Source organism: Mirounga angustirostris, unplaced genomic scaffold (genome assembly GCF_029215605.1).
Source record: "Mirounga angustirostris isolate CCGP_5_RB_7025 unplaced genomic scaffold, mMirAng1.0.hap1 SCAF_15, whole genome shotgun sequence".
Classification (NCBI taxonomy): Eukaryota; Metazoa; Chordata; class Mammalia; order Carnivora; family Phocidae; genus Mirounga; species Mirounga angustirostris.
This window is the reverse complement of record NW_026991723.1, coordinates 10,802,232-10,828,609: the sequence shown is the minus strand read 5'-3', so window position 1 is coordinate 10,828,609 and position 26,378 is coordinate 10,802,232. Positions and strand designations below refer to the sequence as shown.

At 43.9% G+C, this 26,378-nt stretch overlaps 1 protein-coding gene and 1 pseudogene across 1 annotated transcript in view; both read left to right on the top strand.

Moving 5' to 3' along the window:
* The first annotated feature begins 6,072 nt into the window (after positions 1-6,072).
* LOC123841490 (small nucleolar RNA U3) lies at positions 6,073-6,159 on the top strand (annotated as a pseudogene).
* Positions 6,160-10,497: 4,338 nt separating this feature from the next.
* DOCK8 (dedicator of cytokinesis 8) overlaps positions 10,498-26,378 on the top strand; it is a 226,633-nt gene continuing 210,752 nt past the window's right edge. Inside the window, exon 1 of the mRNA XM_064580028.1 lies at positions 10,498-10,742. Coding sequence (XP_064436098.1) covers positions 10,690-10,742 — 53 coding nt within the window. The 5' untranslated portion in view covers positions 10,498-10,689. The remainder of the gene's footprint in view (positions 10,743-26,378) is intronic.

The following is a 26,378-nucleotide window of genomic DNA, read 5'->3' as shown; positions in this document are numbered from 1 at the left end:
ATTACTCAATGCTCCCTGCCATCAGTGTAATCACCATCCATCACCATACAACATGGGATGCCTGGGTGGCTCAGTCGGTTAAGCGTCTGCCTTCGCCTTGGGTCATGATCCCAGGGTCCTGGGATCGAGTCCCGCGTCGGGCTCCCTGCTCCGTGGGGAGCCTGCTTCTCCCTCTGCCTCTGCCTCTCTCTCTCTATCTCTCATGAATAAATAAATAAAATCTTAAAAAAAAAAACCAAAAACCATACAACATTATTACACTATTATTGACTGTATTCCCTATGCTGTACTTTCCATCTCGGTGACTTAGTCATTTTTTAACTGGAAGTTTGTATCTATTAATCCCCTTTATCTGTTTCACCCATCCCCCACCCACCTTCCCCCTGGCCGCCATTGTTTGCCGTGTTTAAGATTCTGTTTGTTTCTTTGTTCATTTGTTTTATTTTTTTACACTCCACAGAGAAGTGAAATCATATTTGTCTTTCTCGGTCTGACTTACTTCACTTGGCATTATTCCCTCTAGGTCCATCCATATTGTCAAAAGTGGCAAGCTCTCATTCTTTTTATGGTTGAGTAATATTCCATTGTACATGTACATATATCACATCTTCGTGATTCATTCATCTACAGATGGACACTTGGGTTGCTTCCATATTTTTGTAAATAATAATTGTAAGTAATACTTCAATAAACAAAGAGGTATGTATATCTTTTCAAATTAGTGTTTTCGTTTTCTTTGGGTAAATAAAGAGTAGTGGAATTATTGGAGATTTCTTTTTTTTTTTTATTCTTATGTTAATCCCCATACATTACATCATCAGTTTTAGATGAAGTGTTCCATGATTCATTGTTTGTGCATAACACCCAGTGCTCCATGCAGAATGTACCCTCCTCAATACCCACCACCAGGCTAACCCATCCTCCCACCCCCCTCCCCTCCAGAACCCTGTTTGTTTTTCAGAGTCCATCGTCTCTCATGGTTCGTCTACCCCTCCGATTTCCCCCCTTCATTCTTCCCCTCCCGCTATCTTCTTCTTCTTCTTCTTTTTTTCCTTAACATATATTGCATTATTTGTTTCATAGGTACAGATCTGAGATTCAACAGTCTTGCACAATTCACAGCGCTTACCAGAGCACACACCCTCCCCAGTGTCCATCACCCAGTCACCCCATCCCTCCCACCCCACCCCCCACTTATTGGAGCTTTCTTATATCTTACCATTCATTCAACCCCAAGAGGTCAGAAACTGGCTAGCCCGCTGGAGTGGAAGAAGCAAAGAGAAGTGGCACAAAGTGAAGGGAAGAGCCAGCCATGCCTCCTTCCCTTTCTTTGCTGCTTGAGCCTGCTGGCTTGAAGCTCATGCCAGCTGGGGGGAAATCTGTCATTAAAGATAAGGTGGAGTTTTTTCTGGTCTCAGACCTCAAATTATGTTTGCAGCTAACTTGTACCTTAGAGTAAGAGAAAAGTTGTGGGAGCTGCCCACATTCCCATATGGGATTGTCAAGGATTATCCCCACTGAATGCCATGGGAACCCATAAAAAAAGATGTGTTTTGATTCCATCCATCAATCATACATTCACTGTATGGGTTACATGGACTTTCCATTAGTAAACTCAGTTTTTTAAGAAGCTGGTTGCTGAACCATGATTTAGTCTTAGACAGAGACCTAAATTCCAAGTGTGCCTGCCCATATAATCTATTTTATCTGCCATTGCTTCCAGCTGTCCCCCTTAATTCTTCATCTAAGCTAAACCTCTCCCCAAATAAAAGTTTTTAATCTTATACTTTTAGGAATATTTTCATTTTATTTGACGGCTCTCAAACAATGGTTCTCAAACTATGGTATGTAACAGAATCACCTGGAGAACTTGGCAGATGTATAGAGGTCTATGCTTCATCCATCCTACTTCAGTGAGTCTGGAACATTTTTATTGTTAGCTCTCTAGGTAATTCCCACACTCCCAAAGTATGAGAACTTCTGTCTTAAAAGACACAGATTGCTCCTGAATGGGGCATAGGTTTGGGGACATAGCGTCATGTCACCTGGATCTGACAGCCATATTCTATGTCTTAGTGCCATGTAGTTATGCTGTTCTAAGAATCACAGAGATCACACAAATTGTGCCATGATACAATCTTCTGTGTGTAGTGTGTAGGGATCAGGGGACACTGAGCCAGGCAAGTGTGTCCAAAGAACCACCATGCAGCTTGCTTTTCCCTCTTCTGAAAATGTCTCAGGGCTTGTCATGGTACCTAAATTGTTATGGTGATATGAGGTTTGGGAGGGGGGCACAGGATGGAGTGAAATGAACTGGGAGGATATTGGAGAATACAGAAATGGGAAAAAAGCGTTTCCAAAATTCATATAAACTTTGGTCTGATGCTGACACTCAGCAGGGGCCAACAAAATTTCTAAAGATTCTTTAAACTTGTCTGGTTTCAGTCCTTCCCCAAATGGCTCAAGATATCTAGGGAGATCATAGTTACTTAAAGAGAAATACTCTACATTGTTAACATACTAGTTAAAGGGTGAATACAATCAATAAGAAAAATGCTAAGATTTTTTTTTTTCAGTTTTTGTGTTGCTTTTTATTTGAGAAATAGTCATCAATATTACGGAAGAATGTTCCCTGGTACAATATTTAAACATCCATTTATCTATTTATATATTCATTCATGTATATGTATTTACATATATATATATTTTAACATTTTATTTTATTTTATTTTATTTTATTTTATTTTTTTAAAGATTTTATTTATTTATTTTAGAGACAGAGCACAAGAGGGGGCAGCAGGAGAGGGAGAAGCAGACTCCCTGCCGAGCAGGGAGCCCGATGCGGGACTCGATCCCGGGACTCCAGGATCATGACCTGAGCCGAAGGCAGTTGCTTAACCAACTGAGCCACCCAGGCGCCCCTAACATTTTATTTTTAAGTAATCTCTACTCCCAATATGGGACAAGATATAAACAGACACACCCCCAAAAAATACAACCATGTCCTAAGATAACATGGAAAAATACTCAGCTCATCTAAATAATAAGCACATAATTAAAACGTTTTTTAAAAAGATTTTATTTATTTATTTGACAGAGGGAGAGACAGCAAGAGAGGGAACACAAGCAGGGCGAGTGGGAGAGGGAGAAGCAGGCTTCCCGCCGAGCAGGGAGCCCAATGTGGGGCTCGATCCCAGGACTCTGGGATCATGACCTGAGCCCAAGGCAGACGCTTAACGACTGAGCCACCCAGGCGCCCCAATTAAAACATTTTAAAATGTATTTTTAAGCTAGTAAACTTGCAAAAACTATAAATAAATGCTAGCGTAAATGAGGGTAAAATGAAAGTCTTTTGAACATTACTTATAAATTAGCATGAGCTAACAAAAGTCAAAATTATGCTTGTCATTTTTATTTTTTATCTTTAACCCTTTCTTTTGAAAAATTTTCAAATTTACAGAGCAGGAAATTTTATGTAATCTTCATCTAGATTTATAATCTTACTTTAATGTTATTAACACCATCATTATCATCATCATCATGGATGAGCATCTAAAAGTCGCAGACATTATACCATTCTGCTGTTTTACCCTAAATACTTGAGTATGTATCCACTAAGAATAAGGATATTCTCTTATGCAACCACAGTGTAAGTATCAAAATTAGAAAATGTAACTTTGATATAATACTGTTATCAAATACATAGTCAAGATGCAGATTTTGCCAATTGCCCCAGTGATAATCTTTATAGTATTTGTTTTTCTTGATCTGAGGTCCAGTCTAGCATCCCTCATTGCCTTTACTTGCTCTGTCTCTGTAGACTCTCTCTCTTTTTTTAAAGATTTATTTATTTATTTCAGGGGTGAGGGGGCAGAGGGAGAGGGAGAGAGAGAATCTCAAGGAGACTGCCTACTGAGCGCGGGGTCCAACATGTGGCTCGACGTGGGGCTCAATCTCACCACCCTGAAATCATGACCTGAGCCAAAATCAAGAGTCTGATGCTTAACTGACTAAGCCACCCAGGCGCCCCTCTGTAGTCTCTTTTACTCTGAACCCGTTCCTCAGCCTTTCTTTGTCTTTCATGACACTGACATTTTTTAGAGACTGCCTGGTTAGTAGAATGTCCCTTAATTTAAGTCTGTCTACTATCTCCTCATGATTAGATTTATGCATTTTTTGGCAGGAGTCTATAACTTTTGACCTCATACATTCCAGTTCTGGGAATCTGTTAGGAGAAAATAATAGTAAACATGTAAAAGACAGCTTATATGGCTTTCAAGGAGCACACATGTTGGATAACAGTAAAATCGCAGCCCACATGCCCCGAGGCGATGGTGGGTATGCTCTGTCCTTCAGGGGCATTATCTTACCCAACTTCTCAGTAACGTGAGTACCGCCGAGTCTCTTCACTGCCTACCCAACAACTACCCTCCCCTTTGTCCCTCTTTGGGAAGCTCAGGAGAATGAGTCAGAGCAGTTCTAAGCCAACCACGATCACCCACTCCTGTCTCCAGGTATGGTTTTTTTCTTTGGGGAGAAGAAAATAGACTGATGAGGAAGTGGGTTGATGGGGGTGACCTCAGGGAAGTCAGTGAGAGAGCTTAGGTCAGGAATGGGGCAGTGACCAGACCCCTGTGAGGCACTCCAGTGAGAGGCCGAAGGAACCAGACCAGAGCACCAGGCCTGACTTTCTGTCCGTCATAAATCCTCCCTCTTTCTGTGCGATGTGACTTTGGGAAATCTGCCTAAATCCTTCTGCAAAGGACTGTGTAGCTCTTCATTCGTGTCCAGTGAGTGTGCTCTGGCTGAGGAAGATGGGGATGGCAATGCCAGATATAGGAGGCCTAATCCCCACCACGATGAGCGCATCCTCTCCTGGACAGTCCTCCTCATGCACCTCCAGGTAGCCAGAGGGATCATCCCCCAAGAGACTGGTGACCTAGATACAGAAACAGCAACCACCGTCTGGTAGGACAAAGTCTGAACTCTTTGACAGGATGGCCATGTTCAGACCCTGCCCACCTCCAAAGCTTCGTTTGTCACCACATCACTCTGCACCCCACAGATCCCCTTGTACTTTTAATTCCCGGGATGGACAATGGCATGTCTGGGCTCCCTGCTTTGGCACACAGTGCTCCCTGTGTCTGCGATGTCCTGAAGACACTTCTCTGCCTGGCAAATGCTTCCTTGTTGTTTAAGACCCAGTCTCCATGTCACTGCGTCAGTTAAGTCATTCTTCCTCAGCGTCAGTCTCTCTGCCAACACCCTCGCCATGAGAATAAATCATTTCCTCTTTGTGTTTCCGCCCTCACCGAGTTTTGGGAAATAGAATGTTCCTGCATTGTCACTGGGAACTCAAGCTTCTTCTTTTCCTTTGTAACGCATCTCGTTCCTAGACCATGAGTTCTGCGAAGTCCAGGAGCAAGTATTGTTCATTGTTTTGCCCTTAGGGTCACTTAGTACAGAGCTTGACGTATGGTCACCCCTTGGTCAATGTTTGGGGAATGAATAAAAAGCATACAGATGATAATGAAGAATGAATTAATGAATTAATGAATTAATCCAAGGTCTTTCTAGTTATAAAATGCTATGGTTTGAATATTCCTATTGAAAATGAAATACCATTGCACGTTGGAATATGGGCTAAATCCTAAATTAAAATACACATATATAAAGCGCACATGTAAAAATATATACACTATGCTTGTATATATATGTTTGTCACCATGATCGTTAAGGGAAAATTTCTTATTCTTTATTCTTTTCTTATTTACAGATTTCTTGTGACAGTATAAGGAATAAAGTGGAGAAAAATAGGAACTCCTATTCTAATGGCTGGCTTTAAATGCCAGCACACAAATCTTTCTGTATTTGTCTTCAATTATAAGACAACAATACAAATATCCACTTGCTTGTAATAATCTATGTGCTGGTTTCATTTCTCCACCCAAAAGATAAAGACAAAACAGAGCTGGAAGATGTGCATACAAAGGCACAGCTGAAATACTCAAGAGAATAAAAAAGATTCTTACTTTCTTCTGAAGGACACGTGAAACTCGATTACTCCCATCTAAGACTATACTTTCAGGGATCATTTCTATAGTTTGTTACTAAGTTCACTTTAACAAATACTTACTGAGGGTGCCTGGGTGGCTCAGTTGGTTAAGCGACTGCCTTTGGCTCAGGTTATGATCCTGGAGTCCTAGGATTGAGTCCCGCATCAGGCTCCCTGCTCAGCAGGGAGTCTGCTTCTCCCTCTGACCCTCCCCCCTCTCATGTTCTCTCTATCTCATTCTCTCTCTCAAATAAATAAATAAAATCTTAAAAGAAAAAAAAAGCAAATACTTACTGAGTGTCTGCTCTGCATTCATTTATTCAACAAGTACTTGTCAAACACTTAGTATGCGTCAGGAATTGTTCTAGGCAATACAGATAGAGCAGTGAATAAAACAAAAATCTCTGCACTTATGGAATCATATTCTAGAAGCATGAGGGATCATAAACATAAATAAATTATAGAGTATGTCAGATAGTGATAAAGTCCTTTAGAGAAAAACAAAGTTGGAAATGGAGTTAGAAATGTCAGTAGGGAAGGGGGCATTCCAATGTTAAATAGATGCTCTCAGAAGGTGACAGATGAACAAAATCTTAAATGGTTTGGGGAATAAAGAAGGAGATGTGCAAATGATCACACTTTTCTCTATAGTCCTATGGACCTTAAATTCCACTAGGTTGTGTTCATTGGTAATGACCTACCCTTTCTAGCTAGTTCAAGGTGCTGTCACACTGAAAGACATACTCCTTCAGGTAGAGATGGAAGGTGTAAATTCCATTCAAACTTTGAAAGATCAGGAGAGACTGGCATTTCAGGTGAGGATGGCAGAAAGAATGACACCAGCAAAGAAGGCCCCAGGCCAGGACATCTTCCTTGCTTTGACAGAGAGGTAAGGTTTAGAATTAGTTACATGAAGTGGGACTATAAACCAGTTGAGAGATCACACTTAGTTGTACGGTTATGGGAAGTCACCAAAGTTAACTGAGCAGGGAAAGAAGATGATGAAACAAGCGTCTTAGTCAAACTCATACAATGTTAGAGTTCAGTTCAATTAGAATAAAAAAGAAGTGACAAGCAGGGAGGCCGTTAAAAACTTTTTTTTGGTGCTGTTATCCAGACATTGATTGCTGAGAGCTGGGTCAAAAGGGAAGCAGTGAGGACAATGACACTAAAGAGGAGTGAGGTTTATGACGCATAAATAACAGAGCTTGGTGGACGATTAGATCCAAAGGGTAAAGAAGAGGAGGAAGTTAGAACTGACACATTCACAGAGTTCAGAGGGAGGCGAGCAGATGGCGTCAGCCTGAGATGGAGGGCTCTGTCAGCCAAGCGCAGGGTGACTGGCTCCGGGTCACACAGTTCATGAAAAGCTGGATCCAGAACACAGGTTTCCTGCTTTTCCCACCCTAGATGACTCCAAGGTTCTAAAATTGGCAAATGGGCAAAGAGGGCCACCAATAGAAATGAGCGATCACAGAGGGATAGCCAGGTTACAAATGGGTACAAGAGGTAGAGAGTGTTTTATATTCGTGGAGTTTGAGGATATTCAAGTGGATGTATTTGGGAGATAGGCATTGATTTAGGATTGGAAATGACTCTGTCCCTTACTAGTTTGTGATCTTGGGCAAATCACTTAACCTCTCTGAGCCTCAGTTTTCCTGGTTGCAAAGTAGGCATAATGTTATCACTTAATGTTTGTAATTAACTAATTAATTAACATTTGTAAAGGCTCCGAACAGGCCCTGGTACAAGGTAAGTGCTATTTGTTAAATAAAATATGAACGACGCAGTGTAAAGAAAGAGGTTGGCTTTTCGGAGAGGTAAGAAGACATAGGGAAAGCTAGATGTCATAATGGACATTACATCTGTTATAGAAGTCAAGAGCCTGGGTGGCTCAGTTGGTTAAGCATCCAACTCTTGATTTCGGCTCCCATCATGATCGCAGGGTCATGAGATGGAGCCCTGAATTGGCTCTGCGCTGGGCATGGAGTCTGCTTAAGATTCTCTCTCCTTCTCCCTCTGCCCCTCCCCCCACTTCCCCACCCTGAGCTCGCTCCCTTTCTCTAAAAAAAAAAAAGCCAAGGGAGGAATTTTATGAAGATGAAAACAAAATCGATGACACAGAGATACAGAGAAAGAGGAAGGCCAAGAGAGGTCATAGGTGTGGAAAGGAGGCTTTCTAGAGTGCTTTTTTTTTTTTTTTAAGATTTTATTTATTTGTCAGAGAGAGAGAGAAAGAGCACACAAGCAGGGGGAGTGGCAGGCAGAGCAGGCAGCGGGAGAAACAGACTCCCCACTGAGCGAGGAGCCCAGGACCCTGGGATCATGACCTGAGCCGAAGGCAGGTGCTTAACCAACTGAGCTACCCAGGCGTCCCTAGAGTGCATTTTGGACAGGGCGGGCAGCCAGGAGAGACACCCAACTACAGGGAACTAAAGAAGTAGTGAGAAGCCAGGGATTTAGCAGTGATCTGTGATCTGTGAATGTATCCCAGAGCAGATACATTTTAAAAATAGGCAGTGAATTGTTAAAAGGCTGTTGAGGAAATTTGGAGTCATTTCTAACCATCCAAAAATGGACAGCATGGAGCATAATGCTGGCCTAATCTTTATAATTAGGTATCAAATACTAAGTTGAATGCAGCATGCCCTGGTGTAAGATGGGAGATTTTATGATTCCATTCCCCCTTACCCTGTCCCCCGCCAAAAAAAGTTTTCCTTGATTGCAAATTCTGAAAATCTGAGATACTCTCATTACATTTTATTTGCGTTTGTGTGGAAACTAGAATATTTTTGCTCTGTAGGAACATGTGTGTCACAAACATTCAGAAACTCAAAGGAGCCATATGAAAGGCTGACTTGGTACACAGTAGACTCAAGATTCTGGTGTAAAGAACCGTCTACAAATCACCCATTTGCTCTCAGTTTGAGAAGTCGTCACAGAGTTGTTCTCTCAGCATCTCTTGATCTAAATGTTGGCTTATAGATCCCAGCGCAGTAAATAGACTTAGAATTTGGAAGTCAGAAACTCCACATTACAAAAAGCTTTCTTTTCCTTGGATCTTTTTTCATAGCCTATATAATAACATTGGACTGAAAAACTTTGTCTTATATGCTTAAAGGCATTGATATTTGCAGGGAAAAGTCACCTAACCAGCTCTGAGGAATTACTAAACTAACAGAGCCAGGCAAAGCCAGAGAAAGGAAGGCCAACAAGAAGAGACTTAATTCAGTCCTTAGGAGTTTTACTTACATATTAGGTTGCAAACTACAAACCAGCAGTGCCTGATAGGAACATATGTGACCCTCATATGTGAACTACGTGTGTAATTTAAATTTTCTTTCACGAAGGCCACATTGTAAAGAGGGAAAAACAAACAGGTGAAATTAATTTTAATATTTTATTTGCCTAATATCAAAACTATCATTTTAACATGTAACTAACATTTAAAAAAATCACTAACAGGATATTTTTGCATTATTTTCTCTACACTGTCTTCAAAATCCAATGTGCATTTTACACACTCAGTATATCTCAATGCAGACTAACCATCTGTTCCAATGGTCAATAGTCACACTGGACAGCAGCGTAGCTCTGAACCAAAAATATCCTGCTTCAGTATTTTTTAAAGGGCAAGTTGCCAAACAGAGGTAGAATTTAGAGAATGCTCTATTAGAGCAAAACTCTGAGCAACCAGTAACTTGAAATAAACATGTACTTTCCCACTCCGGTGAGCATTGGGACTTTTCTGATTTTTCTTGAGTTGGGTCTGGGCCTCTTAGCCGACTTCTCATCTGAAACCGAAATAAACAGGGATGCAGCATATTCTTGAATCACAGGAAAGAGGCGTGCAGTGTTTTCCCAGAGAAAAGCATTTATCCTCCTGTTGGGAAAAAAAAAAAAAAAAGAAGAAAGAAAGAAAAAAAATTGAAGGGGGCATTGGGGGATAACTTAATGTTTATTCCTTGGCTGGACTCATTCTATTTAACTCGAGTGCCCCAGGAAGGATGAGGGAGACATCTTTCGCAAAAGTTGGTTTGCACCCTGGTTGGTGGGTGGGTTGGGTGTGTTTTCAAGTCTGCCTCCCCCCCGCACCCCCGGCCCCAGGCTTGGTGCGGACCCTTCAGAAGGCCCAGCGCGGGCACGTGCGGGGCTGGTTGCGCGACCTCGCCGAGCGCGCGGGGCGGGCGGGCAGCGCGTTCCCGCTCCTGCCCTCAGGCGCTGGCAGCCCCGCGGCTCCGGGCAGATGGAGTTTCCGGCCTGGCTCGGCGGTCGCGGAGCCCTCCGGCCGCGTCGCTTCTGCCTGAGGTCAGGGCCCCCGCGGCCGGAGCGCGCCGTCGCTCGGAGCATCCGGGGGGCAGTTCCGCGGCGTGTCCACACCCTCTCGCCCGCCGCTCCCTGCGTGCCGGGCCGGGCGCCGGGTGGCGGGCCGGGCTCGCCGCCGCGGCAGCTCCGAGGCTGGGCCCTCCCCCGCCGTGGCTGCGGCGCCGAAGGTGGAAATGCGGAAGTTTGCAGCCCCACTGACAGCTGCGGCTCGCGCCCCGCTCGGCGTGCGCTGCAGCGGCTCCGCGGCGCGCCGGGCCCCCGCCGTCCGCGCCCCGCGCCCCTAGAGGCGGACGAGCCGCGCGCGGGCCATGGCCACGCTGCCGGGCGCGGAGCGGCGCGCGTTCGCGCTCAAGATCAACAGGTAAGACGCGCCCCGCGGCGCCGCGCAGCCCCGGGCCGGCCGAGCGCCGCGCGGGGGCCGAGTCCCGGGGGCGGCGCGGCGGGGTGCACCTGCGACCCCCGTCCCGCCACCCCGGAGGCGGCCGCGCTGGGGCCGCTGAGCGCGCGACAGTGTCCGTGCGCGCCGGCCTCCGCCCGCGCCTCCGCGACGGTCCCAGCCCGCCCGGGTGTCCCGGGCCACCGGCGTCCCTTCCTGAGCGAGCCTCGGGGCCACCTCCGCGACCCGCGTCGCCCGCGCCGCCCTCGGGGTCTGACAGGTGGCCGCGCCGGGGAGGGCGAAGGGCGCGGGGCGAGCTGTGCTGGGCTCGCCGCGGACTTCCTGATGAAGCGCGCCGGCCTTTGAGACCTGCCGGGAGATGGGCCAAGTCAAGAAGCGGTTGCAGGGCGACTTGTGTTTCCAGGCAGCTGCTGAGCACTTGGGCTGTTCTGAGCAGGGCTCTTTCCCCTCGCGTTGTATTGTCCCCTCCGAAGAAGTTTGGCTCCTGTTGACATCGCTATTTTTATTCCCTGGTCCCAAGGAGCCGTGAAGCGGAAAAAGTGATTTTTTAAAAAATTCTCCATTTAAATAAACAAAAAGGAATGGCCTGTGGCTGGCATTTTTACATTTCTAGCGCTCCGGCGGAGAACTAAGGGCAATGAATCCACCTCCCCGTCCGGTTCCTAGTCCAAATCGCACACGCTCAGTGTGAGCACATTTACTGCTCAAAGTTCTCGCCAGAGGTGCTGCAGCTGCAGTTTTCCCTCCGCTGAAAACTGCTGACAAGTATCGGGGGACATTTTTGTCTTGCCCTGAGAAATCGAGACTGTCCGGTTAAAAGATAACACGAAACTGGTCCCGAAGGCTCAACTTGTTATTCTCCTGTGCCCTCCCTGCTCTAGGACGTGTTATTCTTTTAGCTGAGCCCGTGAGAGGGTAGTTGCACCGTACGTTTTGTGTGCCAAGGGCGTGTGGAGAGGTTGGAGCCAGAAGGCATTAGAAGCCCCGAATAATCAGGTGGTAAGCCCCCCACCCCGGCCAGGGCCCACTGGGCTTTATTGCTGTTTGATGTCCACCTGCTGGGTAGCTGTGGGCAAACCATTCCTTGTACCTTACTATTTCTTCATCTTTAAAATGAATTTAATTATTAATGGGCATTGTATATTAATGTTAGAGTACCGAAGGTACTGGTTAAAAGGCATGATGTCCATCAGGAGTCTCCCTATGGGGATTTTATTTTATTTTATTTTATTTTATTTTATTTTATTTTATTTTATTTTATTTTATTTTTTTAAAGATTTTATTTATTTATCTGAGACAGAGAGCATGAGAGGGAGGAGGGTCAGAGGGAGAAGCAGGCTCCCTGCCGAGCAGGGAGCCCGATGCGGGACTCGATCCCGGGACTCCAGGATCATGACCTGAGCTGAAGGCAGTCGCTTAACCAACTGAGCCACCCAGGCGCCCGGGATTTTATTTTATTTTATATTTATTTATTTATTTATTTTTATTTATTCAGCATTAGGGTTCATGGCTGTTGCAAGCCAGAAGGGGCAATGAATTCGTTTGGGGAGTATGGGAATCAAACTGAAGTGAGCAATGGGTGTACCACTTGCCAGGGCTACTGCTCTTCGGGCCCTGTGAATTTTAGCTCAGGAAGCATGGCTGGGACAGAAAGATGTTCGAGACTGTGGGGTTTGGTGGAGTTGATCTGGGGAGAGCAGCGGGACCTGCACTAATCCTGTATGCACTCTTGAAAGTAGTCGTGGGGCTGGTGTGGCCTGAGGGTTAAGAATAAAGGCCCTGGCTAGAATTAGGACCTGCTTGCAGATTGGCCCCCTGCTACACACTGTGGGGCCCTGGGCCTGTTATTTAACCTTTGTAAACTTTGGTTTCTTTATATGTCAAATGGGATAAATCATAGGACCTACTTCTTCCGACCGTTGGGAAGATTGAGGGAAATAAGTGCCTATAGCGTGTGGCTCAGAATAAGTGTTAAGTGTTAGCGGTCCTCATTGACCTTGCCATCAGCTTCATCACTGTCCCTACCATCGCTTTTGAGAGCCTAAGGAAGAAGGGTAGGAGAGGAAGCTGCAGTTAGAGAGCACTTTGGGCTGGGTCCACCAGCCGTAGGTTGGAGCTGCTGGGGCGGATGTTCTCCCTCATGTGACTTCCATCCCTTTGCTGAGATCACCAGACACACCCAGTGGAACAGAGTGTGTGATGCAATCTGAACAAGAAGAGCCCCCATTCAAGTTAAGTATAAAAGGTTCCCTAATCCTCAGGCAAGAAAAAGGATCGGATATTCCTATTTGGGGGGGGGGGGGTTCTGCTTTCCCTTTGGAAGCATTTGTGTCTTAGGTGAAAGAGTTATACTAAGGAGCTTAGCAGAAAGTATTGTTCAAAGGAGTGGATTTAGTAAGGACATACCTGGTATTAGCATCATATTAAAACTCACCATTCATTGAACACTTACTCTGTCCCAGACACTGTGATATGCTTCATGGATTATATCACTAAATCCTTACAAAAATCTTAGGAGACTCACATGAAATCTCATATAGGACAGTGAAGCTGGGAGATGTAGTTTGCAAAAGGCCATGCAATTTGTTAAAGGCCAAGCAAGAGTAGCAGAGATTACAAACTACTCCAAAGTCTGTGCTCTTAATTGGGCATGTGCTATTTTGATGCACGAGCCTTAATAATTTCCTTTGAAAGCAAGCAGGGAATGACTTTAAAAAAAAAAAAATTCTCATCTCAGTAGCCGCACTGGCAAACTTCTGTGTTCTGATCGGTGTTTAAACCACCAATGTGACATTTTGCAGTTTTGCAGTTGGAAAAGAAAATGTTTTCCCTTGCATGCCCCAGTGTTGAAATACGGCCCTAAAGTACATTTAGCATGGGTTCCCATTTTTTCCATTTTTTCACCTTTCTACTCAGAATAAGACGAACTATCCCTTGAAAATGTTTGTGGGGGTAAAATCAGCGTGCTTCCTATTACGGAAATATTCAAATCAGATATATTAAAATTTTTCTTTGTAAAGAGCTCAGTTCTGCCCGCACCAACCTCAGGAAAGAGTGAGCTGACTAACTCACAGTGGGAAAAGAGTGTCCCCCACTGTTCCCAAATTCTGCGGCTTTCTCCAAGTAACATTGCTCAGTTTAGGGGCAGGGCCAAAGCAAAACAGGAACCTGGGAATGCCCACCAGTGCCCATCCCCCACGATTGCCCTGGCTCTCCCATGCTCTGAAGAGGCCTAAATTCCCATATGTTGGAAATCCACATGTTGGAAGAGTCCCATCCTATAGGACTTTTTGTTTTGTTTTGGGGACAAAGTGTAATTGTATGATGTAATCGTGTGACTTGTTACAGTTAAACGTTTCTCTAGAACCCACCTCTCAGGGAGATACAGGGGAAAAGATCCTCCACTGAAGTTTTCTGAGCTGGGGAAGTAAAATTTAATTTCGCATAAGTTTCACGTACTCATCTTTGTTTCAGTGTAATTGTCGCTGACTTCCTGTGCACAAAAGGACTAGATTGAGTTAAGAAATTCATGGTAATGTTTGCATTTGGGATTTCAGACACTGCTGGTTTAAGTGTCATAATACAGTCCTTGTACGAGCACCAAGTCTGATCAACTACCTTTCTTTCTTACTGGCATTTAGTGCTTTCATAGATTATAAAAATTATTACTAATATTCTGAAAATCCATTAAGGGAAGTCTTGGTTTCTTTCACACACAAAATAGATATAGAATTTAGCACATATTAAAGTAAAATAAGGACTCTGGGTAAAGAGAGCAAAAGTCAGAAGGCGGAAAAAACATAAATGATCTTCTGGACACTCAGGATTGAAAGGAATAAATAATAATAGCTTATGCTTATAACATGGCTACTGTATGGCAGTCTAAATCTTTGCACGTTATAACTCATTTACCCCTATGAAGTATGAACAATTATTACCTCCATTTTACACACGGAGAAACTGAGCACGGAGAAGTCCTAAAAATTGTCCAAAGTCACAAAATAGCTAACAAAGGGCAGAGCTGGGGTTCAGATGGAGGCAGCCTAGCTTCAAAATCCTCTCCTTTAATCTCTATACCATGCTGTCGTCTCAGTTTTATATTAAGATAACAGGAAAATAAGTAACGTTTATTGACTGTTCACCACGTGCCAAACATTGCGCTAAGAACTTTATATATCTACATTGCATTGTTGTAGAAAAGGGACAAAATGTTAAGCAAAATAATCATCATTACAGAGTGATTTTATGGAAGATAAAAACAAGGAGCTGAGAAAACAGATTGCATTTAAGAATCCCAATAATTTTGGGCATTAGGACTAGAACAAGATGAAGGTATAGAGATCTTCCTGAGAAGTATTTGCTATTTTGTCTATGAAGATGATGCAGGCATAGAAATTTATGTATAAATGTGTGTCAGCAGTGAAACTAAACTAAATCTTTAGTAGTGATGGCAGAGCAGGATGTTGGTGCTTTCTGGAATTGCTTCATTTGTTGAACGTGTTCTAGACCAACAACCAATAGACAAGGCTTTAGGCAATCAAACTCAGGAATTTTGGTCTTTCACATTCCGAATCATTTTCTTCCAGATTCTTGGGACAGCTCTCCTTGACTTTGGGCGTCAAGTGCAAATGAAAGAACCTTCTGCCAGGGTGAAATTTTCTTCATTTGGAGTTTTCTGAGCTCTGACAGTTCACATGCATGTGTGGAGCTAATGTTCACTTCTACATGGAAGATAGATGTATAATTGCGTCATATGGTTACCTGTGGAAAGCAAATATAATTGCATCATGTGGTTACCTGGGGAGAGAGAGAGAACTCAAGGGACGAGGTCTCCCATCTCAGCTCCCCAGACAGAGCTAGTGATGGAATGGGGTGATGTTATGAGCTCCCCATCTTTCTGTCCTCTTGTTTAACAGGGACCTTGAGGAGGCAGGGGTGTGACGCTCAGACTTCTTGCTGAGGAAGGGTAAGAAACAGGAGGCCTGGGGCGCCTGGGTGGCTCAGTTGGTTAAGCATCTGCCTTTGGCTCAGGTCATGATCTCAGGGTCCTGGGATCGAGCCCCGCCTTGGGCTCCCTGCTCAGTGGGGAGCCTGCTTCTCCCTCTACCCCTCCCCCCTGCTTGTGATCTCTCTCTCTGATAAATAAAATGTTAAAAAAAAAAAAAAAAGAAACAGGAGGCCTTAATTTTTTTCAGTGGCAAACAATCAGGTGCTTATTCCTGTTTTGGTCAATAGGAAAGTGTTAAAACAAAATGTACTATTGCAGTTCCCACAAGGGTCTAGTCTAATTTATTAGCAACCAGCAGCCGCAAGGGTTCTCTAGGGTCCAGGAAAATGCATGCGTTTATATGGTTGTGGTAAGTGTGGTCCCTCTGCTTCTGGAACTCACGCTGTAGTGGTGCAGCTGGCTGTTTGGACAACTTGGGGACACACAGAATAAAAACAGGCTGATCTCTCTGAAAGTATGTATGAAGGCATCTGTATGCCGGGGTTCCGTGAGATCAAACAAATTGGTAAAGTTGGCACAGGATACTGTGTCCCACTGCATTCAGATCAAATGCAGGACTAAAAAAGCAGGATTGGTGGTGTCAGAAAGAGTTTCCCCTGCCCTCTGTTCTTTTCATCCGTGTTCAACGTGAGAAATAGGAAACAAGTAAGCAAAAATGTCGACCACCCATAAATTACAGCTCAACATTTGCATGTATAGCCTTCCATTTTCACAAAAATAAGATCTTATTGGATATGCTGCTTTGGGGTTTGTTTTGTTAATTTTAAATATTATGAACAACTCTCCATGTCAATCACTGTAGATCTACATTGTAATTGAGGTAAGGCTCTGTAAAATTGCATTGATTGCATATACAATGATTTGTTGAATTCATTTTCTGTTATTGTGCCCCTCCGATTTCCCCCCCTTCATTCTTCCCCTCCTGCTACCTTCTTCTTTTTTTTTTTTCTTAACATATATTGCATTATTTGTTTCAGAGGTACAGATCTGAGATTCAACAGTCTTGCACAATTCACAGCGCTTACCAGAGCACATACCCTCCCCAGTGTCTATCACCCAGTCACCCCATCCCTCCCACCCCACCCCCTACTCCAGCAACCCTCAGTTTGTTTCCTGAGATTAAGAATTCCTCATATCAGTAAAGTCATATGATACATGTCTTTCTCTGTTTGACTTATTTCGCTCAGCATAATACCCTCCAGTTGCATCCACATCGTTGCAAATGGCAAGATCTCATTCCTTTTGATGGCTGCATAATATTCCATTGTATATATATACCACTTCTTCTTTATCCATTCATCTGTCGATGGACATCTTGGCTCTTTCCACAGTTTGGCTATTGTGGACATTGCTGCTATAAACATCGGGGTGCACGTACCCTTTCGGATCCCTACTTTTGTATCTTTGGGGTAAATACCCAGTAGTGCAATTGCTGGGCCATAGGGTAGCTCTATTTTCAACTTTTTGAGGAACCTCCATACTGTTTTCCAGAGTGGCTGCACCAGCTTGCATTCCCACCAACAGTGTAGGAGGGTTCCCCTTTCTCTGCATCCCCACCAACATCTGTCATTTCCTGACTTGTTAATTTTAGCCATTCTGACTGGTGTGAGGTGGTATCTCATTGAGGTTTGGATTTGGATTTCCCTGATGCCGAGCGATATTGAGCACTTTTTCATGTGTCTGTTGGCCATTTGGATGTCTTCTTTGGAAAAATGTCTGTTCATGTCTTCTGCCCATTTCTTGATTGGATGCTTTGTTCTTTGGGTGTTGAGTTTGATCAGTTCTTTATAGATTTTGGATACTAGCCCTTTATCTGATATGTCATTTGCAAATATCTTCTCCCATTCTGTCAGTTGTCTTTTGGTTTTGTTGACTGTTTCCTTCGCTTTGCAAAAGCTTTTTATCTTGATGAAGTCCCAATAGTTCATTTTTGCCCTTGTTTCCCTTGCCTTTGGCGATGTTTCTAGGAAGAAGTGTTTCTAGGAAGAAGTTGCTGCGGCTGAGGTCGAAGAGGTTGCTGCCTGTGTTCTCCTTTAGGATTTTGATGGACTCCTGTCTCACATTGAGGTCTTTCAACCATTTGGAGTCTATATTTGTGTGTGGTGTAAGGAAATGGTCCAGTTTCATTCTTCTGCATGTGGCTATCCAGTTTTCCCCACACCATTTGTTGAAGAGACTGTCTTTTTTCCATTGGACATTCTTTCCTGCTTTGTCAAAGATGAGTTGACCATAGAGTTGAGGGTCCATTTCTGGGCTCTCTATTCTGTTCCATTGATCTATGTGTCTGTTTTTGTGCCAGGACCATACTGTCTTGATGATGACAGCTTTGTAATAGAGCTGGAAGTCCGGAATTGTGATGCCGTCGGCTTTGCTTTTCTTTTTCAACATTCCTCTGGCTATGTGGGGTCTTTTCTGGTTCCATACAAATTTTAGGATGATTTGTTCCATTTCTTTGAAAAAAGTGGATGGTATTTTGATGGGGATGGCATTGAATGTGTAGATTGCTCTAGGTAGCATGGACATCTTCACAATATTTGTTCTTCCAATCCATGAGCATGGAACGTTTTTCCATTTCTTTGTGTCTTCCTCAATTTCTTTCATGAGTATCTTATATGAGTATTTTATAGTTTTCTGAGTACAGATCCTTTGCCTCTTTGGTTAGATTTATTCCTAGGTATCTTATGGTTTTGGGTGCAATTGTAAATGGGATCGGCTCCTTAATTTCTCTTTCTTCTGTCTTGTTGTTGGTGTATAGGAATGCCACTGACTTCTGTGCATTGATTTTGTATCCTGCCACTTTACTGAATTCCTGTATGAGTTCTAGCAGTTTTGGGGTGGAGTTTTTGGGGTTTTCCACATAGAGTATCATATCATCTGCAAAGAGTGAGAGTTTGACTTCTTCTTTGCCGATTTGGATGCCTTTTATTTCTTTTTGTTGTCTGATTGCTGTGGCTAGGACTTCTAATACTATGTTGAATAGCAGTGGTGATAGTGGACATCCCTGCCGCCCCGCTGGGTTTTATCATTCTTTTAAATCTTTATTTGCAAGCTTGACCCCTGCTCTTAAATGTCTCTTACCTCTTCCTGTTTAGCTTCTCTGCCAGATCCCTGCGTGACCTCTGAAGTCATGCTTCAGAAATTAAAATGGTCATACATTTCTCCTTTTTCCTTTGCCCGATAGACAACTAAAGATGGTGGTAACCTCCATCTTCCTTGCTTTCTGCCTTTATTCATTGAATAGGTGGGTTAACGATGAAGGTGGATTGTTCTAGCAACTTAATTCTTTCTTGATTCTTTTAGACTCTAGTTGTCACACTTTCACTCACTCTTTGCTTTCACAATCTAATCTAATCTACCTGTCCTTTGCATAAACTCTTGCTCTTTGAAATGGAATGGCATGTCGGAATCAGAATCCCTGTCTCTCACAAACAAGATCCAGATGATGTAATTCACTGTGTTTTCCCTTGGATCCGGGTATACATAGACTGGACTTCTTTCACACTTTTTTGGGTCCCTCTGGCTCTGGGATTGGCTTTATGTTTGTACAACATGTTAGTGTCACTCTGCTTAGAAACCTTGAGGCTTCACAAGCACTCTTATCATTCAAAGGATAAAGTTTATTGTTCTTCCTATGCAAGAGGTTAAAGGTAAAAATAGCAAACAGGTTACCTAATGGTATTCAGGCTAAACTGGAACTAGAGTAAGAAATGCAGAACTGTAAAGTAATCAACTTTTTTCTCCCATCTGTTGACTTTCTGGTGTGTGGATAAGTTAGGAGGCTTGCAAATCCTAGGCTCATAAGTTTGAGAGTGAGAATACACTCCAGCTAATGAGGGTTACTTTGTTCTGAGCACTGCACCAGGTCCTGGAAATACAAAGACAAAAAGTCATGGCCTTGTCTGCAAGGGGCAAGGACATTAACCCAAGATTATGGACTGTGAAAGGAGGGAGACTTCATTTGCCTCCTAACCCTGCCTTTTGGGCATTGTACCTTTAAAGTGGTCCTTTTGGCTTCGTGCTGCTTATTCTAAGGATCCTAGCAGTATCCAGAACATTCTTGGAGATCCTTTTAGAATTGCTCTCAGAGTTTGGGGGACATTTATTTTAAAAAATAAGCTCAGTGGCATGAAATCTTTTTCCCCTGGGGGAGAATCTGCTTTTTTTCTTACTTGGAAAGTTTCAAAAATATAGTAAATACAGATAGATGGTAACATGGCAGGTACCTGAGAGCCTGCTGAGCAGAATGAACAAATGTGATCATTTGGTCACTTTTTTTTTTTTTTAAATAGGCTCCACACGGGGCTCCATCTCATGACCCCGAGATCATGACCTGAGCCAAGACCAAGCATCAGACGCTTAACCAACTGAGCCACCCAGGCGCCCCAACATTTGGACACTTGTGTCTTAGATATTTCTAAATGAAAAAAGAGAACATTACAGATAAATTTGAAATCCCCATATTCTGCTCCTTCAGAGGTCAGCACTACCACCAAGTTGTACTTTTAGTGTGTGTGTGTGTGTGTTTGTGTGTGTGTGCGCGCACGCACATATCCATAAATGATACACTGTATGGTTTCTGGAATGAGCCAAAGTCATTAGCATTTAATCAAGTCTGTTAAATTAGGTAGTATCAGTTTGAGTTAATGAGAAGATATGACTTTAAAATCATGGAGCTGGTTTTTAGCGGCCTCTTCAAGTGGCTCTGAAAGCAGTTGCCAAGAAGAACCCCCAAAGATGATTTCAGGAAGCCAGCTCTATCAGCATAGACTGCATGGCCCTTCTTGTGTGAAATTATAAAAAAAACAAAAAACAAAAAACCCAGCAACAGGTATTTAGATGTGTACAATCTGGTCATGCTTTTTTTAATCACTCCTTACGTTATAGTCACATTACCTATTTCCTGGAAAAGCCCGGAAACTAAAACAAAAAAAAATTTTTTTTGTCTCTATCAGATGAATGTACCCGCGATTTGCGTTTGACCTGAGATAAGGAGTTGAGTTGATAACATGTTTATTTTTAAATAATGTTATTTTTAAAAGATATTACTTTTTAAATTTCTTTGAGAGACAGGGAGAGCATGAGCAGGGTTAGGGGCAGAGGGAGAGGGAGAAGCAGACTCCCTGCTGAGCAGGGAGCCCGATGTGGGGCTCGATCCCAGGACCCTGAGATCATGACCTGAGCCGAAGGCAGATGCTTAACCAACTGAGCCACCCAGGAGCCCCAATAATATGGTTTTTAAAGCATAAAATAAAGATTCTGCCTCATTGCCCAGACATTTGATTGGAGAAAGTCTGTAGATTAGCACAAGAGTGTATGGTGTTTGCTAAGAAGGATGTGGTTCTCCTGGCGTGGGTGTAACTGAATGGTTGGGCTGGATTCTCCCGTTTGAACAGGGAGATGTAGTCCCCTGTTGCACCACACCCCCCATGAGAGAAAGTGGGAAGAATGGCCACAGATAGTAGGGCTGTCCTCCAAATCCCTGCTCTGCCTTGCTGCGACACAGGGCAAGAGTCCACACACAGCAGACCCCTTCTGTGGTTTGAGTTGTTTGAGTTGTCTGCATTCGGTTCTTGGCGCCGTACTTGAGAACTCAAGAGAAGTTGAGTTCTCACCAAGAAGATAACCCCCCGGGGTCCCGGGTCATTGGGGAATCCAACCAGAGCTGCCTGCGGGGTGCCAGTCAGCAGGCACCGATTTATACCAGCATGACGGCCCATTTTCCCTTATGCTTGCAGAAGAAGGCAGGCTCAAAGTCCACTAAAAATGTACCATCTCCTGCTTCAAGGCAGCGGTGGCCATCTGGTCTCTGCGGGAACAGGATTGTCGCCTCCCTGTTGTCGTTCTCACTGGTTTGCTTCACCTGCTAGTATTGTCCTCTTTCATTCCAAATCACTGTCTGCTCTCACAATATCCCTTTAGAAAGGGTATCCACTTTTTCTGTTGTATATATCCACTGTAACTGTTGTATATTACCTGTTGTATACCAATCACTTTATTCAACTCACAAGAATTTTTTTTGATTGCCTGTAACTTTCTCTAGGCAGTATGAGAGGGGGAAAAAACAACAACCAGTGTCTGCCCCCCAGAATTCAGCGGGAGGGAGCAGGTTGACTAAGAGAACAGAGGAGATGGAGTTTGTGTGGCTGGGTGAGGGTTAGGGCAGGATTGTTGACAGAAGGCACAGGGAGGGGAGCAACAGATGAAACTGTTATAATGGGAAGAGTAACTAGCTGTGTGCAGAATGGGTGGGGTAGGGGGAGTTCTGTGAGATGGATCAGGAGGCGGCTGCAGTCATCCCCATTGTGAGGTGATGAGGTCTGGGATTAGGCTGGAGTCACAAGAAGAAAAGTGACTGTGGCCACAGATACTTCAAAGGGAATCAACTGGATTTGAGAAGCACCTCAATAATTGTTCATTTGCTCTTCTCATGAACATTGACTGTAGTCTGCTGTGTACCTGCAGAGTTCTAAGGGCCAAGGATAGAGCTGTGAGCAAGACAGTCTAGGTTCTTATTCTAAAAGAAGTCATTTTCCAGGGTCGCCTGGGTGGTTCAGTTGGTTAAGCGACCGACTCTTAGTTTTGGCTTGGGTTGTGATCTCAGGGTCATGAGATCGAGCCTTGCATCAGCTCTACACTCAGCCCAGAGTCTGCTTGAGATTCTCTTTTCCTCTCCCCTCTCCCTCCCCCTACTCCTGTGCTCTCTCTCTCTCTCTCTCAATAAAATAAATAAAACCTTTAACAAAAAATGTAAGTCATTTTCCAGTGGGAAGATAATAAACCAGGAAAGAAACAAGGAAATATCAGATAAAATAAGAGCCATGCAGAGAATGTACAAGGGTCATGTGGAGAGTGTGGATACTTCAAAAGAATGGACGAGGAAGGCATCCCTGAGTGGGTCGGTGACTGGGGCTGGGACTGGGTGGGGGAATTAGCAAGTGCTGTGGCTGGAGTAAGTCTGGTGTGTTGGAAGAAAAGAAAGAGCCAGCGTGTCTGGAGTAGAGTGGATGAAGGGAGAGTGGTAGAGATGAGGAGAAAAGTTGTTGGCAGCAATCAAATCCTTATAAGCCATGGGAAAAGTTGAAATGTTATTCTAAGTGCAATGGGAAGGATTCTGGAACAGAGGCATGACTCGATTGACATCCCAAAAGAGATGACACCAAGATTTCCATTCTGGGTTTAAAAGTGCACTCTGGCTTCCCCACAGAGAAGCAAAGAGTGGAAGCAAGGAAAATAACGGGGAGGTAGTCAGGTTCCAGATGGGTGGTGGTGGCAGCTGGGACTGCAGGGGGGAGGGGCAGTCAGGTCTGAGATACAACTTGGAGATTGAGCGGATGGATTAGATGTGGGCTGGGGATAGTGGGAGAAAAAGAGAAATCGCCATGTCTCTGGGGTTGGAGTTCTGGGTGGAGATGGATGCTTTTCACAGAGATTGAAAAGAGTGGACGAGGAGCAGCCTTTTAGGGTGAATCAAGAGTTTAGTTGGGGGCATATTAAGTCTAAGATGCATATTAGAAATGGAAGTGGAATTTCCTACTATGTAGTTTTATTTAGGAATCTGAGACTCGGGAGAGAGGTCAGAGCTGGATATTTAAATTTGCAAGTCATTGCCATGCTATTTTTCAAAACAGAAGAAAAGAAAATACTGAAATTATCTTGATAAGATTTTGACAGCCACAAAGCTGTATGTATGGTATGAAATCATTCTTATTGAAAAACAAATATGTATATATCTCCCTGTAGAGTTAATGGATCAATACATATGGTAAGGAGGGGACCAGAAGGACATATGTGAACATGTTATCAGTGTTATACCTGGGTAGTTGTATTCCTGATGATTTTTGTTTCCTGGCATGTGAAGCGTGTGTATGTATGTATGTATGTGGGTATATTTCCCACATTTTCTTCAAAATTTTGTAATTAGGAAAGGTGAGATTTATAAAAGAGATAACACCAAGATTTCCATTCTGAGGAAACTGGATAAAGATGGTGCCAGTGAGTAATTGTGAAAACTTGAAATCTGAGTAAGTTTTGGGAGGGTGATTTAAACTTCTCTTGTAGAGTTTTTGTTTAAGAGAATGGAGTAGGCTGCACAGTGATGGATAGTTACTCCTTCCCTGTGAGAGGATTTTACTTTTCACCTTACTGAAGGTGATGTGGTCACTTCGAGGTGAAGCTTTAAGAGCCATGTCAATTTCTCCCTGTTCTGTACGATCAGCAATGTTCCAGATGGGTCTGTAGCCTGCGCCCTGGAGTAAAGACAGTTAGGGGAGAGCCACACTTGCTCTCTGGTGGTCTTTGTTTTTATAAGCCACTAAGATTTTTGGATTATTTGTTATCACTGCATAACCAAGCCCACTCTGATTGATACAGAGAAGCATAAACTATACAGCATTTCCATGGGGTAGCTTGAGATATAGGTTTGGAACTTGAATGAGAGGTCAGGAAGGAACATATTAATTAGGAAGTCATCAATGAAGGTGGGAAAGTGTAGTGGGAAGAGGAAAATCATGGGACCAGGGCATGAGCCACTGCCAGTTGGTGTAAGAGGGAAAAGCTGCAAAAAGAGAGGAAGAAGAATTTGGCCCAGATGTGGCAGATAGGGTAGTGCTAGAAAAGCAAGCTAACAGGGCAATTCGAAAGGTCTGGGGACAAAGAAAGAGCCATTGGATTTGCTTTGCTGGTGGTCAGTGTAAACGTCTAAAACAGCAGTTTTAGTGGAGTTGTGGGGAAGGAAGTCAGATTTCATAGGGTTGTGGGGGGAGTCAGTGCAGAGGAAATGGAGGAAGCTGGTAGAGACCACTCCTTTAGAAAGTTTGGATGAGGCAGAAGAGAAAGTGGGACATCGGTAACCAGAAGGTTCTAACAAAGCTTTGACCTTTACACAGATTTAACATGCCATGCTGGCCAGAGCATGCTCTGATCTGAGAGGGAAAGCGCATGTATGTTTCATTCCCATAAAATAAGTCTTACACATGGATAAAGATATGACCCGATACTGTCTGATTTATAACAAATTTTGCTTTGCGCCACCGTTGGGACCCTTGACAATAAATAAAATATTATTCTTATCTGTTTTCTTCTGCGGAGATTCTGAAACTCTCAACACTGTCATGTATTATCTTTCAGAACTGATAATCCTTTCTATTTTATTATCTTTATGTGTTTGAAGTACAAAAATTATAGGAAGGAACACCAGTATCGGTTATATTTTGCTGCCTAACAAACCACCTGTTGTGGGTCGAATCGTGTCTCTCCCCAAAGATTCCTAAGCCCTGGTACCTGCAAATGTCATCTTGTTTTAGAAAGAGGGTCTTTGCAGATGTAAGTTAAGATGAGGTCATACTGCATTAAAGTGGGCGCTAAGTCTAATCAGCGGCATCCTTAGAAGAAGAGCCACAGAGCCACGGACACACATAGAAAAGAGGCCACGTGAAGACAGAGGCAGAGACCGGAGTTACGCCACCACGATCCAGGGAACACGAAGTTGGCCAGCAACCACCAGAAAGTAGGGAATCAAGGAAGGAGTCTTCCCTAGAGCGTCAGGGCTGGAGCGTGGTCCTGCCGACACCTTGAATTTGGACTTCCGGCCTCCAGAACAGTGAGGGAATAAATACCACTGGGTCTGTAGTGATGTGCTATGGCAGCCTGGGAAACTAGTATGTTACCCCAAAGCTTATTGACTTAAAGCAACAGCAGTTTATTATTTCTCATGATTCTATGGGTTGACAAGTCGGGTTGGGCTCAGTGGGGCAGCCCTGCTGGTCTTGCTGTGGTCGTCCATGTGGCTGCAATTATCCGATGGCTCAGTTGAAATGGGATGTCTACGCTGGCCTCACTCGCAAGTTCAGGACCTTGGTGCTGTTCTCCCGCTTCACTTGGCCCCATATCCTCCAGGACTCTAGCTCGGTATTCCTTCTGTGGTCGAGGGAACTTTCTACCAGGAGGAGCATGGAAGCCACAAGGCTCCTTGAGGCTTGCTTTAGAGCTTATACAACATTCCTTCCCCCCACATTCATTGGTTCAAACAAGTTACAAGGCAACCGAGCTTTAATGGGTGGGAAAATAGACCCAATCTCTTGACGGGAGGAGTTGCAGAATATTTGGCCATTTTAATCTCAGTACAGCACTGAAGAAAGCAAGCCATCGTATTCCAGTTTCAACTTCATGGATTAAGCAGAAGGTCTTGTCGTTCCCTGCTCCGATCACAGTACCTGTTTTACTGGCAGGGAAACTGAGAACAGATGAAATGGACTCCTTCATAGTTACCAATGAGTCATGCTTTGTGAGACACTTTTTTGGCCCATGGAAGCCAGCTATATGTCTGGAAGAGCTAATTGCAGTCCTGCCTGGAGGCAGGTGAATGAACTTATATAACTTCTTGGGTTTCTCTTAAATACCATAATTACACCGATGGAGTCGAGATGGCAGAGCTGTCTGGTCCAGAGACGAAGCAGCGGTGTGAGGGTATTATGGAGACAAGGGGCTTGGAAATTCCTATGTGTCACTCCAAGGAGCAGGATTTGAGGCTAAATTAAATGACTGGAAAAAGGGTCAGCGAGCACTTTATCCTCAAGAGTTACCCTATGGGCTTA